The sequence below is a fragment of the Cebus imitator genome, unplaced genomic scaffold (assembly GCF_001604975.1).
Source record: "Cebus imitator isolate Cc_AM_T3 unplaced genomic scaffold, Cebus_imitator-1.0 Scaffold36, whole genome shotgun sequence".
NCBI classification, from domain to species: Eukaryota; Metazoa; Chordata; class Mammalia; order Primates; family Cebidae; genus Cebus; species Cebus imitator.
In genome coordinates this window covers 2,150,442-2,166,932 of record NW_016107351.1, presented here as the reverse complement: position 1 = coordinate 2,166,932, position 16,491 = coordinate 2,150,442, and the positions used below count along the sequence as shown (strand labels likewise).

At 65.4% G+C, this 16,491-nt stretch overlaps 2 protein-coding genes across 14 annotated transcripts in view; one reads left to right on the top strand and one right to left on the bottom strand.

Moving 5' to 3' along the window:
• Nucleotides 1-2,876, top strand: part of BAIAP2 (BAR/IMD domain containing adaptor protein 2) — a 75,370-nt gene extending 72,494 nt beyond the window's left edge. For 5 of the 6 annotated variants that reach the window (XM_017524925.2, XM_037737201.1, XM_017524930.2 and 2 more), the window contains one exon: nucleotides 2,410-2,876. In XM_017524925.2, the coding sequence (XP_017380414.1) occupies nucleotides 2,410-2,479 (70 nt within the window). In that variant the 3' untranslated portion in view covers nucleotides 2,480-2,876. The remainder of the gene's footprint in view (nucleotides 1-2,409) is intronic. The other variant, XM_017524929.2, reaches the window with a different exon arrangement.
• A 1,032-nt stretch (nucleotides 2,877-3,908) lies between these two features.
• AATK (apoptosis associated tyrosine kinase) overlaps nucleotides 3,909-16,491 on the bottom strand; it is a 44,198-nt gene continuing 31,615 nt past the window's right edge. For 4 of the 8 annotated variants that reach the window (XM_017524921.2, XM_037737199.1, XM_017524919.2 and 1 more), the window contains 11 exons: nucleotides 14,522-14,601; nucleotides 13,922-14,040; nucleotides 13,713-13,827; nucleotides 12,636-12,769; nucleotides 11,199-11,283; nucleotides 10,996-11,117; nucleotides 9,516-9,665; nucleotides 6,548-9,131; nucleotides 6,280-6,430; nucleotides 5,833-6,021; nucleotides 3,909-4,989 (listed from right to left, as the gene is read on the bottom strand). In XM_017524921.2, the coding sequence (XP_017380410.1) occupies nucleotides 4,949-4,989; nucleotides 5,833-6,021; nucleotides 6,280-6,430; nucleotides 6,548-9,131; nucleotides 9,516-9,665; nucleotides 10,996-11,117; nucleotides 11,199-11,283; nucleotides 12,636-12,769; nucleotides 13,713-13,827; nucleotides 13,922-14,040; nucleotides 14,522-14,601 (3,770 nt within the window). In that variant the 3' untranslated portion in view covers nucleotides 3,909-4,948. Of the gene's footprint in view, nucleotides 4,990-5,010; nucleotides 5,667-5,832; nucleotides 6,022-6,279; nucleotides 6,431-6,547; nucleotides 9,132-9,515; nucleotides 9,666-10,995; nucleotides 11,118-11,198; nucleotides 11,284-12,635; nucleotides 12,770-13,712; nucleotides 13,828-13,921; nucleotides 14,041-14,521; nucleotides 14,602-16,491 lie in introns of those variants that run through there. The other 4 variants (XM_017524922.2, XM_037737200.1, XM_037737197.1 and 1 more) reach the window with 3 other exon arrangements.

Below are 16,491 nucleotides of genomic sequence, written 5' to 3'. Positions count from 1 at the left end.
TGTCACTGGGTAGTTGGTGAGAGGTGCTGGTGCTGTCACTGGGTACTTAGTGAGAGGTGCTGGTGCTGTCACTGGGTAGTTCGAGGCACTCGCTGCCCAGGGCCGTGTCCTACAGGAGGTAGGGCCTGGCACGTGTCCTCTGGCAGGGACCAGTGTCTGTGGCTTGTGCACAGTGACCTTGCAGCGGCCTTGGGCTCTGAACTTGGTCGCATCCTGTTGGCTCAGTTAGGCTCCCACCCTCCGCACAGCTGAGCTCCCCACAAGCTTCTTGGGTATCTTTCCCAGACGGCTGGGGGTGGCGACCTGGGCTGGGGAAACAGGGACATCCAGCCCCTCCATGTGGGCCTGCTGTCCCAGCCAGCCTTGGCAGGCTCTGGCCTGCGCTCTCCCCTTTCCGCTGACCCCTCTGCCCCTGTCAGGCTGAGACTGGACACAGTATTTGCAGCCCCAGCCCCAGGGTCCTCAGCCACCAGTGTGGACGGTTCAGCACGCTCCGCCTGGTCCCAGTGTTCTGGGAGACGAGAAGAAATCCAGGTTAGGGAACAGCCTGCAGCGGTGGGAGAACGTCCTAACCCTGCAGCTCTCCAGTGGTTCCGCCAGCCCATGTGCTTTTGCTGCTGACTTTCTGATGAGAATGGGGTGTGAGTCAGGGCAGGAGTGAGAACCACTTGGCCGCACTGCCCTTGGCTCTGGTCTGTGCGAGCTGCATTTCCACATTTCTTTTTTTATTTTTTGAGACAGGGTCTCACTTTGTCACCCAAGCTGGAGTGCAGCAGTGGGAACACAGCTCACTACAGCCCTAACTTCCTGGGTTCAGGCGACCCTCCCACTTCAGCCTCATGGAGCTGGGACCGCAGGCATGCACCACTATCCCGCGCCTGGCTAATGTTTTATTTCTTAGTTTTGCAGAGACCAGTCTACTTTGTGCCCAGGCTGGTCTCGAACTCCAGGGCTCAAGTAGTTCCTCCTGCTTTGGCCTCTCAAAGTGCTGGGATTCCAGGCAGGAGCCACCATGCCCAGCCAGAGCTCCCTCCGGACGCTGGGCCTGGGTGGAGACTCGGGCCATAGAGCACTTCCCTAGGAGTGAGTCTAACCTGGCAGGGAGGCAGGGCATGGACAGACATCACTAATGGAGGTGGAGCCCTCACCATCGTGCCCCAGGCAGCCCTTACCCAGCCCCCCCCCCCACCCAGGCCCCCTGAAGGCGAGAAGCTGCGCAGATCAAAGCTGAAGGAAGCCGGGGATCCAGCATACCCTGAGGCTCCAGCTCATTGACAGTAAATCAAAAGAGCCTTTCAGTGGGGTGCCAATGCTTAGATGCCATGTGGGAGTCTCAGAGCCCTCCACAGACCCATCAGTCTCTTGCGCATACTTTATTAAAAACTCACAGTCCAAAGTGTTTCAGGTTCTTAGAAAACACAGTCCTCAGGAAAGCTTAGGGCTCCGCCCCCGCCCTGTGCGTCTTCCTGGGCAGCCGGACAGAGCCCTGCCTGCCCGCCCCAGGGTTGCTCCTGGCTGCCTGGGCTCCTGTGGACGCAGCTGTGCCAGAGGTGACTCCACTCCAGGTAACGGCTCAAGAGTCTGAACGCAGCTTTGCCAGAGCACAGTCCTGTGCCTACTGCGCCTTCATGTCCATGTGCCATCTGTGCTGTCGCCCTAGGAGCTGCCTGACACCCCCATCCTGCCTGTGCTGTCCCTGCCTGAGGGGTGGGGACTCCAGAGAGAAAGGCCTAGGAGCCCCGTCATCCGTGCTCATCTTGTTCCATTTCAACTTCTTGTCTTGAGTCCTATCTGTGCATCAGCTGTGGCCCTGGGGATGTAGAGGAGGGCAGCACCCCTGGGGTACAGTTGACTGAGTGAGCCATCAGCAGGCCTGGGCTGGCCAGCTGCTCTGCAGGGGCCACAGGTGTCCATCTGCAGCCCTGTGGGTGCCACAAGCCTGACTTGCCTTCCTCTGGATGCCCCCGTGCCAGGGCTGGGCGCTCTGCCAAGCTGTGTCCCTGGGTTTGGGCCTGGCCTAGCAGGAGGGCCACCAAACTGATGTGCGCCCGTTTTGGGGCTGTCTTGAGTCTCCAGCCTCAGTGGTGATATCCACCCCTCACTGGGAGGGTGCAGCTGCCCTGCCCACCCACGCTACTGGGAGGGTGATGGATCGGGGTGGGGGCACCCTGCCTCATCTAGGGCACATAGGGTGAGCAGAGGGTGGTGGAGCTCGGGGTGAGGCAGCCTTGCAGACAGCGCCTGGCTCTGCCTGTACGCCAAAGCAGCTTGTCTATGAGCTCTGTGCCCTGAGACTGGACCATAGGGGTCCAGCATGGGGATCCCTGGGGGCATCGGGCCGCCCGGGTGGCACAGTTCACCCATGACTCCTTCCCGAAATTAAAACCACTTTTCTCTCTTCTCTCTCAGGAATCCCTTTGCCCACGTCCAGCTGAAGCCAACGGTGACCAACGACAGGTCTGCCCCCCTCCTCAGCTGATGGCCACGTCTGCGGCGCTGCCCATCCGGCGGCCTTCCCACCACCCTCCCATGTAGCCTGTTCTGTCGTCACTGTGCGTGCCTGTTTAGGGAGCACCCAGCCCCTGCTGCCTGGCCTGCTCTACTTGAGCCTGGTCTGGGCTGGGTCCCAGCTGTTCTGGGCAGGGCCAGGCAGAATGCGGCACAGGCCCCTGAGAGGCCAAGACCCATTGGCTGCACTGCCCAGGGTTGAGGGGCTGCCTCTTGGTACACACCTCTGGTCACATGGCCCTGGAGCCCCGGGGCCCTGGGCTGCCCCTGGGTCTAGGGAGGCTGTTTGGCCAGCTGGTGGCTGGGGGCGGGGAGCCTGGCTGCCATGCTGCTTTCTCTGCTTTAATAAACAGGCTGCCCTTCCTGGACCAGGTGTGGTCTGTCCACCCAAGGGCTAGGAGGCTGGGAGCACCGGGAGGGAGAGCCCACAGCCTGTGGCTGGAAGATGAACGTCCCATAAGCACGTAACTCCCTGTAGGCCCGGCAGCCGCGCTTGGCGTGTGGGGCCTGGTCCCTCCCCATGCCCCTCGGTGGGGCGCTCCTGGGTCTCTCACTCCTACCGGCAGTGTTGGGGGCCTACCTGGGCCCCTTCTGCCTCTGGGCAGGCCCCAGTCTCCTCCCTGCCTGAGCTCCCATCCAGAGCCTGGCTGCCAGGGCCTCCCAGTGCTCTCCTGTGGCCAAAGGTGGGGTGTCTGTCAGGTGCTGTGCTGGGTCACTGGCCAGGTACTTGCTGGCAGGTAGGGCTTGCTCACTCCCAGGCTCTGCCCCAGGACTCCCGCAGGCACTGGGGAGCTCTGTTGGAATTGGTGATTTTAAAAAACTTCATTATCAGATCTGTGCTCTTCGACACTGTCAGGTGCAATACAATGTGGCGAGCTGCGCTGGTGACGATAACTCTTACCTGGGGAGTGGTCTCTAGCAGAGCTTGCTCCTCACAGACCCTCTGAAAAAGGGCTCTAGAGCCCCCAACCCGCCTGCAGCCACTCATCCCTCGGACAGGAAGCTGTGGGGTCGGCAGGCTGGGACAGCACTTGAGAGCTGGCGGCTGGAGGGTGCAGGGGCCTAGCTGTGCCTCTCTCCTGCCTCCGACATCCACTCTGGGCCCAGGGACAGACATCGAAGGGCAGGGAGGAGGCCGTCCCGAGAGGCTTGTGGCTCTCCTCTTTCCTCCTGTCCCTACCAGGCCAGTTCTGCGGGCAGCAAGGGAGACCCGCAGGGTCTGCAGCCCCGGTGCCTGGGCATGGTAGTGCCAGAAAACCGTCCTCTCCACCAGGGCTGCCCAGGACAGTGAGGGGAGGGGTGGGTTCCTACCCTAGCCAAGGCACAGCCCCACCTGTTCAGGACTTTTTATCTATCATCTGCAGACCTCAGAAGAAAACACACAAAGGCTTTTTTTTTTCTTCTTAGCTTCATTTCTCTTAAAAAACAAAAAAGGAACAAGAGAACATTGCACCAGCATCCTAAGCCTCAAACAAAACACGAAAACAAGTCCCCTGCAAAGCAGCAAAAACCTGACATCTCTTTGGCAACAGTAACTTTAAATCATCCCATTTCCACTCGCTCCAACCACAGCAGTTACAAAAATATTCCCTGTGCTGCCAGGCCCAGCTCCTAGCCCTCCCCACCAGCCCTCTCCCCGCAGGCAGGAGCCCCCAACCCTGACTGCGGGGTATGGCCCTATTCTCCTTTGGCAGCTGGGGGACAGGACCAGGCAGTGCCCTGCAGAGGAGAGCTGCCCACACCGTCCTGCCAATGGCACCTCTAGAACAGGGCCTTTGAGGCAGGAGTGCAGCCCGAAGGCCCCTCCACCCCGATCCCACCATGACCACAGCAGGGCCCAGGCGGGAGCAGCACATTCCCTGGGGGAAAGGTGGCTCATGGGCTAGCTGAGTCAGTGAAGGGAAAACAGCCATAGATTTTGAGATACGGGAAGCGGAGACAGGACTGATATACGGGCATCCAGGGCTGCTCCTTGCCATGAGCCACCAGGAACCAGGCAAGAGTAGAGGCTCGGTGCGGGGACAGGGAGGGGGGAAGGCCCAAGCCTGCCCGTGCCTTGTCCTGTGAGCACACTGGAGGAGCCGCCCAAGGCCAGGCGGCCCCAGCAGCAGACAGGGTGGGGGCCACCCAGGGGCACTGGCCCCTCTTGAGAGAGTGTGTGTGTATAGACACCCACTGTGGCTCCAGGCACCCCCAGGGGCTAGCAGCAAACCCAAATGCCGGCGAATTCTGCCCCCAGGGCGAAGCATAGTCAATCTGTCCAGGGCCCAGGGCCCAGGGCCTCTCAGCTCACCGGCTTCTCCAGGACACAGCGTGATGCAGAGGCACCCGAATGTGCTGCCACCAGGACATGGTCCCCACCTTCCCAGTCACCATCTTTGCTGCTGCCTGGCAGGGGCTCTGGTGATGCCAGCCTCGAGGGGCGGGAGCTTCCTGCATCTCAAGCCTCTTTACTCTCGCCCACGGCACCTGTTGCAGGGCCTGGCAAGGAGGACAACAAAGTGAACACAGTGTCCTGAGAGCCCACGGCTCCCACCTGGCCTCCAGCCCTGGCCCACATACAGGCCGGCCAGGCCCCCTTCCCTGCAGCAGATCTGGCTGTGCCTAGGTGGCAAGTGGACCCATTTCTCCTACTCCCGCATCACTGTACCCAGGCCAACAACGCTCAGCTGATGCCTCCAAGTTCTCTTAGGCCTGAACAGGAAGGGGATGACCAAGGTCATGCAGTGGCCTGATGACCTGCCTGCTTGCTCAGCCACACACAGGCCACCCCACACCAGGGGCGAGGCTGATAGGTCCACCTGTCCCCTAAGGCTGCAGCCACAGGACAGGGTAGCTAGGGAAGGGTGGGTCTGGGAGGGGTGGAAGATGGCCGGGGTTTCTCCGAGGGGGTGGGAATGTCATGCATCAGGCATGTGGGCAGGGGCTGCACCCGTAGGGACACCTGATAGAGATGACCCATCCTGGGGCTGAAGCAGACAATGGAGGGGCGTGGCTGGGAGCGGTGGCTCAGGCCTCCAACAGGATTCCACCTGCCGGGTTGGGGATGGTTCGGTCTGCCGGGGCTTCTGGCTGGGAAGGTTCTTGTGGGAGGGGCTGCGGCAGATCTAGGGGGTAGGGTCAAGCAGGAGAGCCGGGTACAGGCACCCAGGGTCCTGCTGGAAGGGGGAAGGCAGGCGCCTGAGGGCCAGGTGGGGTCCAGACTTCGTCTGGGGCAGGGAAGGGGCTGGCCCGGCCCGGGACCCAGATGGAGGGAACCCACCCTCGGAGCTCTGTGCCCTGCCTCGCACGCGGCCCTCCACCGCAGCCTCGCCCAGGCCTCACCTTTCACGGACTCGGCATCCAAGTCGGACACGTGCGTGATGGAGAAGCGGGATGCAGGCGCTGGCGACACCGTGAAGCGCGAGAAGGGCGAGGGCGTGGCAGGGGCGGGCGCAGCCGGGTCCAGGGCCGTGGCAAAGGCTGCCTTGGCTGACATCAGCGGGAAGTCATCGTCCCACGTGAACCCGCCACCTGCAACCCGAGTCACTGCGTAACTGACGCCTGCAGCCTGGGGACGTGGGCCTAGCCCCGCCTCCCATGACGTCACACGCCCAGGCCCCACCTCCCACGCTGCACGGACTGGACCCGCCTCCCATGACGTCACGGGTCCAGCCCGCCTCCACGATAGCGCGGGCTCCTGCGCGCCGCGGGCCAGGTGCACCTCCCATGACGCCACGGGCCTAGGCCCCGCCTCCCATGACGTCACGGGCCAGCCCCGCCCCTGCTCACCCTCTCCAGCGGTGGAGCCCTGGGGGGAGCCGTCATCAGCCCGCTGCTGCCGGCCGGTGGCGCTGGGAGAGCCGGGGCTGCCCGTAAGGAATGTAGGGGGCGACTCCTTAGCGCCGGGGAAGGGCTCCCCGAGCTCCCGGGTGGGGCTTTCCTGGAGGGATCAGAGAACACCAGGTGGCTCGGCCGCCAGGAGCCGCGGCCGCCCCCACCTCATCCTGCAGGAGCGTGACCCCCAGCCCCGGGCAGACCCCAGGCAGCGGCGGCCCACCTGGTCGAAGAGGTAGACGGTGACGTCGTCGAAGAAGGACACGGCCTTCTTCTTGCGATCCAGGTCCTCGCAGAAATCCTCAGACAGCAGGCTGGGCATCTTGAGCAGGCTGCGCAGGTTGCGCGCGCTCTGGCTCTCGGCCACCACCACGGGCACGGCCGGCGCCTCCTCCTCACTGTCCTCGCTGGGCTCCTGGACGCTGTAGCAGCGGAGCTCCTCGTCAGACTCGTCGCTGTCCTCACTGTCCTCCTCTTCCTCCTCCGGCTGGCCCTCCAAGGCCGCAGGGAGGGCGGGCAGAGCCAGGCGGAGTGGGGCTCTGGGGGCGCTTGGGCCCCCCATCCGCTTCTGCGGGGCCGGCCCTGACAACAGTCCTGGGGCCCCCTGGAGCTGTGAGCTGTCGCCTTCGGAGCTCAGTAGAACCGGGGTCAGCAGGAAAAACTGGGAGCGGCTGGGCCCAGGCGGCACCTCGGCTGGGTTTTGGCGCTCCAGAGGCTCTGGGCCCAGGCCGGAGGTGCAGGTGCTGGGCTCTGGGAAGGACCCCCCCAGCCGCAGTGGTGGGGACAGCGCCTCCCCGGGAACCCCAGGCCCAAGAGAGGCCTGCATAGACGGCTGCCCAGCGCTCGGCAGGCCCAGCTCTGGCTCGGGAGCTTGGTCCTCGCTGCACTTATTCTCTGGGCCAGAGGTGGCCTCGGCCTCAGCCTCCAGGTCTGAGAAGTACGCCGAGTCTCGGTAGGGATTCTTCTCGCTGAGGCCGCTGAGGGAGGCGGAGAGCCGCGTCTCGGGCCCAGGGCCCTCACTCCCCGAGGCCAGCTCCCCAAAGGCCTGGGGCTCACAAGGATCCTGCGCCTCCTTGAGCACAAACTCGGGGGACTCGTAGTTCTCCGTGTCATACCCACTGTCCAGCGCGCGGGGCTGCCCTCCAGGGGGGCCGGCGGCTGATGGGCTGAAGACCTCATAGCCACCGTCACTGGCTGAGGACGGGATGTCCAGGGAGTCCAGGGAGTCAGGGGTCCCCACCTGCTTCTGCAAAGAGCGGAAGGCTGGCCCTGCATCCGGCCTCTCGGCCTGCGGGCCATCGATGGATGTGTCGGTGAAGACGCCCGAGGTGGCCTCAGCCGTGTCCTCATCCTCACTGCTGGGCGCCTCCGCCTTGGGGGAGTTGTTGCCGCCATTCAGGGCAGAAGCCGGCTCGGTGACGGACACCTCGCCACCAGCAGCAGACGTGGGAGAGTCAGGCAGGGCATCAGGGGCACTGGCCTCCTCCGAGGGAAGTGGGGCACCCTCCTGGGATGGGGAAGGAACAGAGGGAAGGGGCAGGCGGGGTCCAGCAGTGCCCTCAGCGTCTGCAGCAAGCTTGGGCTCTGCCTGGGGTTGGTCACCCCCACTACCGGCTGCTTCTGTCCAGGAGGTAGTGGCCAAGCAGGGAGGAGGTGCCAGGCCCTGGGCAGGGCATAGATGGGGGAGGCTGGGGCAGCAACCTGGCTCCTGGGCAGAGGAGGCTGCCTGCAGCCCACGCAGAGGCTCCCCAGGGTCCGCAGGCTCTGGGGAGGCCCTTGGGGTCTGCTCTGGGCTGGGGCAGCCGTCAGCGTAGCAGCCTGCGGAGCCCAGGTCCCAGGACTCTGGACAGCGGCTGCCGCTGTTGTTGTTGGCGGACACGTTGGAACGCCAGTGTCCACGCTGGGTGGCCGTGCACACTCCCACTTCCTTCAGCTCCTCCTCACCGGGCAGCGGCAGCGGCGGCACCGCCGAGCTTCCCAAGGGGGACGTGCCCAGTGGGTCCTCGAAGAAGGGCGGGCAGAAGGCGGCCACGCCCCAGTCTGCATCCTCAGTTCCGCCCTCTGCCAGCCTCATGGGCCCCGGCGAGGGCGAGGGCGAAGGCGAGCCTGAGGGGCAGGGCGGGTCCTGCGCCAGGCTTCTGCGAGGGTAGTGGTCGCCGCGGCCCCAGGGGATGTCGGCGGGCGGCCCATGGCCCAGCAGTGGCTCCGTGGCCAGCGAGGCGGCTGCACTGCCGTCAGAGTCGTTATCCTGGTCCGCGGGGGCGCAGCCCGCGCAGTCGGGGTCGTGGCCAGCGGCGGGCACGGCCTCCTCCAGGCGGATGAAGTACTCGCTGCCCAGCGAGGGGCTGTGCGCGCTGAGCACTGGCACCACGCCCGGGGGCGCGCCGTCAGGGTCGGGGGCGCACAGCTCCTGCAGGCGCGCGGCGCGGCCCGGGCTCGGCATGGCGGGGAAGGCCTCGGCACCGCGGCCCGCCTCCCACTTGTACTCAAAATTGAGGCCTCGGCTGGTCTCGGTCACCGTCAGCACGTCGTCGCCGTCCGCGTGGAAGCCGTCACCCGCAAACTGCTCCAGCAGCGGGAAGGACGAGGCGGCGGCGAGCTCCACCGCTCCCGCCAGCGCGGGCCCCGCCGCACCGGGCCCGGGCCCCACACCGCCCCCGCGGGGCCGCAGAGCGCGCCAGCGCCGCTCGAACTCCTCCTCCGCCTCGGTGGCGCCCTTGGCGCACAGGTAGGACAGCAGCAGGTGCACCTCCTCGGCCGTGGGCCGCTGCTCTGGTTGCATCCAGCAGAACTGCATCACCTCGTACCTGCGAGGAGGTCCCGCAGGGGCCGCGTCAGAGGAGCCGCTGACGGGAACGCGTAGGGGGGGGCAGGGATGGGGTTCCCCTAACTCCCAGTGCCTTGGGGGCATTAAGGACATCTCCCACTTAATTCGGTGATGCCCCAAATCTGCCAAAGCAGGCCCAGCAGCGTGGGAGCAGGAGCTGGGCTGGGCACTTCCCTCGGCCTTCCCTCCCTGCACACAGGGGTGCAGAGGTGGCAGGTGGAGGCCCTACTAGAGGGCAGGGGAGGCCAGGGAGGGCTGGAAATCCAGGGGGTCAGGGTGAGCCCCCTCTACCTGGGAATCTCTACCTGGGAATCAGGATACCTATCTCGGCCTGGCTGTCCGGGGCAGGCGGTGGGGCCCTCACCAGCGGTCCAACAGGGTCAGCTGCAGCTGGGGCTTGGGCAGTTTGAGCTGCTGCTCCCGGACCGCGTACGCCAGCACCTGCTGGTCCGAGTGCTGGGGGTAGGGCTGTGCGCCCAGCTCAAAGAGCTCCCAGATCGTCACGCCCAGGGACCTGCGGGGCGACAGCTGTGAGCCGGGGCCAGGCACAGCCTGCCACAGCAAGGGCCACACAGGACCCCCCAGAGCACCGAAGGGGCAGCTCCCGCCATCATACAGTGCCTCAGGACCAGGGCCTGGTACCCACCCAGCCGCCCCTCCCCAGGGCAGCCCCTCCTTTTAGCAGAGAGAACTCTTGAGGGCCAAGCCCAAGCCCAGCAGCTGTGGAGCCTGCAGAGAAAGGCCGTGTTGGCCACCCCACCTGCTTATCCACTCATTCATTCACTGGCACGCGGAAGGCCAGACACTACTCGGTGGGGGAGCTGGAGGGCAGGCATGAAGCCTGAAAAAGGACAGGGCAGGGCCCACACCTGCAGGGGACTGAGGGAGGGGAGGGAGGAGATGTGCCAGGCAAGCATGGGCAGGGAGGGGAACAGGCAGGGGGACACCGAGCACGCAGGCGGGTATGGCAGCGGGGGTCTCCTCGCCAGGGGCTGTGGCCTCCCCTGGCTGCTTTGGGCCCTGGCTATCCCGAGAGACTGCAGGGTAAGAAAGGTGATTTGCCAAGACATCACGGTGGCCTTGGCCAGAGCCCTGTGACGAGACCCCAGCGGTGGGCAGGCCAGGAAGGGTACCTTTGTGGAGAGGTGAGGATGGGAGGAGGGGCAGTGTCATGATGGGGCACAGTCAAGTGGCTTAGGGAGGGGCCTGGCCTGTGGGTCCAAACTCTGAGAGTTCCCCAGGAGCAGAAGGCGGCCAGACCAAAGCCTGGGAGAGGGGGAGCAGCAGAGGTAGGTGAGGGCAGGAAGGGTGCCCGCCCCCGGGAGACCAATCCCTGCGCAGCTGGATCCAAAGGCTACACCAGGTGTGAATGAATGCTCCAGGCTGGGCGCTCAGGATGGGGGCTTCCAGGCTGCAATTGTGAGATCCCAGCACCCCTGCCCTGTCACCGCCTCTGCCTGGCACAGCCTGACCTACACTGCTCTGAAGGCAGCCAGCGGCAGGCCTGACCAGAATCTCCCCAGGGACAGGTACATGTGAGGACACCTAGCCCAGGACAGATCCCCCAGCAATGCTTAGAGTGGCCTTTTGACCGTGTGTGCGCTCTGACCTAGCTATGGATAGATGGGTGGGTGTCAGCCCAGGGGTCTCTGGTACACCCTGGCAGGGTGGTATCTCCACCTGTCTGGGGTTGCCACCCAACCAGCCACTTGGGCCGCTGGCTTGTGGCCACCACAGGAGGCTCCAGCAGCCCCCACGACCTCACTCCCTGTGGCCATGGTTTGATACAGGTGGGCGGGTGACACTCGGCCTTGCCCCCATGGCCCCACCAGGGCCACACTCACCACACATTGCCGCTCTTGGTCTGGTCCACGACAAGCAGGTTGCTGTGCACCTCGTCCACCAGCTCGGGCGCGATCCAGCGCAGAGGCACCCACAGCTGGTCGGCGGTCACAAAGTAGTCCTCCTGCGGGCACAGGGCCAGGTCACCCCTGCCGGCACGGGCCCCACCCCTGGTGCCCAGCCCAGCCCAGCCCACCCCACTCACTCTGTACTTGCAGTGAGCCAGGCCGTAGTCACCGATCTTCACCGTCAGGTCTGCCGTGAGCAGGCAGTTCCGCAGGGCCAGGTCGCTGCAGGCAGGGCAGGGGCAGAGGCAGGGTCGGTGGGGTGTGCCGGTGGGGGGGCATCCCCACAAGAGTCCTTTGCCAACACCTGGATGACTCACAGTCCAGGTGGGAAGGTGTGTTGGAGACGCTGCCACCCTCACCCCTGCCCGGGGCCCTATCCCTGTGCCCAGCCCCGAGACCTGGGGCAGGACTGTGTGTAGACCTCACGTGTTCCAGTGCAGACAAGACTGGGGCGGAGAGAGGGGAGAACCCACCGGAACCCACCCCAGACCCGTCCACGCTTCTCTGGGGCCAGCAGCCTGCTGGGCTGCCCTAGGAGCACTCCCTCCAGGACCCTCTCTTCCCAGCCCTACTACACCCTCACCCTCAGCTCCCCAGGAGGCGGGAATTGATGGGGAAACTGAGGCCTAGAGTGTCCCAGAGATCCGGCCGGCTGCCCGAGTTCAGGTTCAGGGTCCAGCCCTGCCACGCCCACTCAGGGCTGGGGCTCTCACCTGAGCCACCACTTGCCCCAGGGTTCGGGAGGGTCTGCAGAGCACGGGGGTCACCCCCGGTACTACCTCTGACCCAGTCTGCATGGCAGGTGGTCACATGGGTGTGAGGGGTCACAGGGTACTGAGGTAGATGGTACCATACCTGCCATATTACACCTGTGCTCAGGACTCAGGGTGGGGACAGAGCCCAACCCAGCCTGTCCCTCCCCACGTAAAGCCCATGTCTGTACCAGGAGATTGCTACAGGGCCACGTGTCCTGGGCCTGTGGGGTGGGGCTGGGGGCACAGCAGGCAGGTCGGTAGGCTGGCAGCTGCCCTCTTCAACAAAATCACTGATGCTGGAGTCGCGTGAGTCATCACTCAGCACCAGGATATTGTTGGAGAGGACGGCCGTGCGGCATCTGGGGCTGGCAGGGCCACGTGTCCTTCGCCACTTCTTCCAGCATGTCCCCCAGGGTCCCCAGGGGCCAGGCATCCCGGCCCGAGCAGGACAGAGCCCTCCCTCCCACGCCGGGCCTGCTAAGCCCTCTCTTTGGGGCCCGAGGGGGAGAGCGTGGGGTTGGTGTGGGGCCACAGGGTGGTGGCTGACTGCCTCGGGGACAGAGGACAGGCCAGCTTGACAGTACCGTTTTTTCATCTACATCTGCAAAGTGGGTGTCAAACCATCGTCTCCCCAATTATTCAAAATGTCATAAAATCCCCCTGCATGGTGGTCGTTTGAAGCTGCATAAGATGGACCTGGCCAGTCCCCGCAACATCCATGAGGCAGGACCCGCCCCTCTGCCCTCCCTTCCAGAGAGGGGCCGAGGCACAGGGAGGGGCCTGGCCTTGGGCTTCCCAGCGCGGCCCGCCCGCCCTCACCTGTGCACACAGTTGTTGCGATGCAGGTGCAGGACACCGCAGGCCACCTCGCAGGCCATGCGCTGCAGGGTCAGGGGGTCCGGCGCCATGGACTCCGCCACCCGGCAGCTCCTCAAGTAGCCCTTGAGGTCCCCCTGCAGAGAGGGTGTGCGGCAGAGTCACCAGCAGGGTGGGGACTGGCCACCCTGGAGGGTCCCTGCCTACCTCCCCAACTCCTCCACCCCCACCCACAGCAGCTGCCCAGAGCGCCCCCGTGCCCTGCACCCGCTGTGGCCGGCACCCCCGTGCCCTGCACCCGCTGTGGCCGGCACCCCCGTGCCCTGCACCCCCTGTGGCCGGCACCCCTGTGCCCTGCACCCCCTGTGGCCGGCACCCTCGCCGAAGGCTTCCTTTACACTGCCCCTCAGCCCGCTCTGGGCAGCAGGAGTGCCTTGCCCTGTGCTACAGAAATGCAGGGCCCGAGATGCTGTGCCTGGCAGAGCCTGGGGCTGGTGGCTGAGGGTTGGCCAGCAGCCCCTGGCCTGCCGAAAGCCCAGCTCCTGGGAGGGCTGACGTCAGGAGCCCAGACGCCAGTGTGGGAGGGCCCCCGTTGCGGGGGAAGCCAGCCGGGACCCAGCCCAGCTGAGGGCAGCCTTCGCTCAGCACGGGAGCTATGTATGTGCGAGGGGTGGGAGGTGAGTTGGGGGGTAATGTGCAGGCCCAGGCCTCTAGGCAGCGTGGGAAAGTGGCCGGCCCCAGCCCCTGTGACAAACACAAGCCCAGGTGGGCTGGTGGCCCCCCAACTGGCCTGGGATGGCTCTTTCTGTACCACAGGGCACATGGGCAAGCAGCTGGCAGCTCCCCAGGGGCACAGAGAGCCCCAGCCCAGGCCCGTCCTGTGCCCAGCCCCCACAGCCCCTCCCTGGTGAGGCTGGGTCTCCCCCAGGCCTCCTCTGGAAGGCGGTGGCGCAGGATCCCGGGGTCTTGGCTTTAGGGAGGATGTGAGGCCCCTGGGGACAGGGTGGCACCAGACGCTGGCAGGGCAAGGGAGGGACCCAGCTCAGCAAAGGCCGCAGCATTCCCCCAGCAGCGGCTCACCAGCGGGCAGAACTCCATCACCAGCAGGTAGGGCGTCACCTCGGCACACTGGGCCAGGCACTGGAGCAGGTTGATGTGCTTCAGGGCCCTGTGGGAGTGGACAGGCAGCCCCTGACTGGGGAGTGGGGGGCAGGGGGAGGCGGCTGTACAGGGAAGGGGCGGGGTGGGACCGTTGGACTGCGAGGCCTTTGTGCCAGCTGGCCTCCCACCTGTAGGGCTGCGCCTCTTCCAGGAACTGCATCTGCTCCTGCACGCTGGCGCTGGCCTGCAGCTCTTTCACCACCACCTGGGTGCTGCTGACACCCGAGTTCACCTCCCCCAGGAACACCTGCGGGACGGTCACTCGTGGCCACTCTGCCTCTGCAAACCCAGCTTCCAGGCCTTACTCTTCTCCCACCCGCCCCGGCCGGCCTGCAGGACGGCCCCTCCTCCTCCGCCACTCCACTCACTGCTGCGCGGGCCGTGGGTCCTGGACTCTCCCCGTGACCCCTCTGGCTGCCATATTCTGAGTCTCTGTGCTCATCTTCCCCCAAAGTCCCCCACTGCCCTCTCTCTCTGGGGGTCTGAAGTGAGGAAGAGGGACCCAGCTGTCTCGTTTAGGCCGGCATCGGGGAGGCCAGACCAAGAGGCTGCTCCTCTCCCTCCCAGAGCCCCTACCCAGGCACCTCTGACCCCAGGACCCCCTAGGGAGAAAGGGTCAGCCAGACCCTGAAGACCTCCATGGGGAGGGGTTCAGCAGGGCCCAGGGCCTGTACCGTGTCCCTCCCGCCTGCCAGGCTGGAGCACCAGCTCCCGGCTGGGCCACGCACCTTCCCAAACCAACCGTGGCCGATTTCCTTCAGGTACAGGAGGCTGTGCCGGCCCAGGTCCGCGGACTTGAGGAGCTGCACTGTAACCAAGCAAGGGGTCAGGGACCCCGCGCAGCCTCCGCACCCCCAAATTCCTCACCCGGCCCCTGGAGGGACTGCCCGCTTGGCCAGTCCTGGCGAGCTGTCCTGAGTCCCCAGTGCCAGTTGGCAACCTTGGGGTCACCATCAGGAGCCGGGGTCTCTTGAGAGCAGGGGCAGCTGCTTCCCAGAAAAGCCACAGAGCTGCAGCCTCCATCCGGGCATCTTTCTGGGTAGGTCTGGAGAAGGTGCCTGAAGCCACTGGGAGATCCGGGCCAGGGACAGAAGAGACAGCAGGTGGAGGTGGGCCCACCCGCAGGGGCTGCGGCGGGCAGGCAGTGTGGCTGAGCTGGAGGCTGGAGCCACAGCACAGGAAGGGCACTGGCTTGGCCCGCCCCACCCTGCCACAGGCTGGCATCCCACGCCTGGCACACCAAAGGCTCCTTTGTTGGGGGCTGCTTGGCACAGCCCCGCACGGAGCACACTGGCCCATTCTCCCTGAGGCCAGGCCGGGTGAGGTCAGCGGGAGGAAGGGTCAGTGAGGCCCGGGAGGAAGGGGCCAGCGCTGGCAGAGCCCACGCACGCCCGCCTACGCCCTGAGGGATTCCCCGAATTCTGTTCCCACGCCAACAGCCCAAAGGGCTGACGGGGCTATGTCTGAGCCCAGCTCCCAGGAGAACCCAGGGAAGGGGGCTCCTTCCAGGCCCAGTGACCCAGAAAACGTGGAGGCGGTACAGGGTATAACCAAGGCTGTGGGCCCACCGGGCACTGCATCCTCTGCCCAGCCTGTCTGGACACCCTCTCACCCTGGGGCGCCCAGGCCCTCACCGTCCCTGAGCAAGTGTGCTGAGGGACCCCTGACCATGGGTGCTGAGACAGAGGCCCTGGCACCACAGGAGGCAGGGGACGGCCGTCCTTCTCTGTAGTCCCCAGAGGCTGGGGCCACCGCCCAGTCTTCTCCCCCATGACCGTGGGACTCCCCTTCATAGAAGCACATGCCCCCAGAAAACTGAGACCAGAGCTGCCAAAGTGGAGAAACAGCCACTGTCCTCTTCTGGGTCCCTGTCCCCCGACCCCGGTCCCAGGGACAGTCCTCCAGAGGTGGATCTGAGAGTGTTCAGGGCCAGGCACATACCTGCCCCTGGACCCAAGGGCAGTACCCCCTTGGGTGGTCCATAGCAGCTCCCAGCAGGAGCAGCGCAGAGCTCGGGGACCCCCACAGCCACGCAGGAAGGGCAGACGGCCTCATTCGCTGAGTGGGTGGCTGCAGGTCTCTGCGCCCAGCCACAGATGTGCTAGGCCACAAGTGCCGGCCCCAGTTCCTGACTAACTGGGAAACCTGCCCTCCAGGAGACGGGGCAGAGCAGGACGGGTGTGGAGGCCCTGGGCCTGAAGCTGGGGCCCGCTCTAGGTCTCAGATCAGTGTCTTGGGCCACTCAGCCCCCAGTGAAGGCCAGGCTCTCAGGGCCCAGCCAGGCACAGCTCAGAGCAGGTGAGGTGGCTGAGTGGCTCCACAGCAGCAGGCCCTGGTGCTAGCAGAGCCCCAGTGGGGCCAGCAGGGGCCCCTCCCACTGGCCTGACACCCCTCCTGCCTCCGCGTACCCAGAAGAGCTGGCGGGGAAGTGAGGGTGAGGCCCCAGGCTAGAAGCTTTGTGGGAGGGGTCTGAGATCCGATGGCTCTGGAGGGACTCCCGCCCACCACCCAGGCTCCAGGACAGAACTGGGGGTTCCCGAAGCCTGGTTTGCCAGCAGGCTCCCTAGTACATCCGCTCTGTGCGAGTGGTCAGCCCGGGACCCTACGATGGGGGCAGATGGGGGTGTGGCAGAGGCGCCACCTGTACCTGCAGTCCGGGGTCAGCCCCACCCCTCTGCCCCTCCTCCAGCCTGAGTGA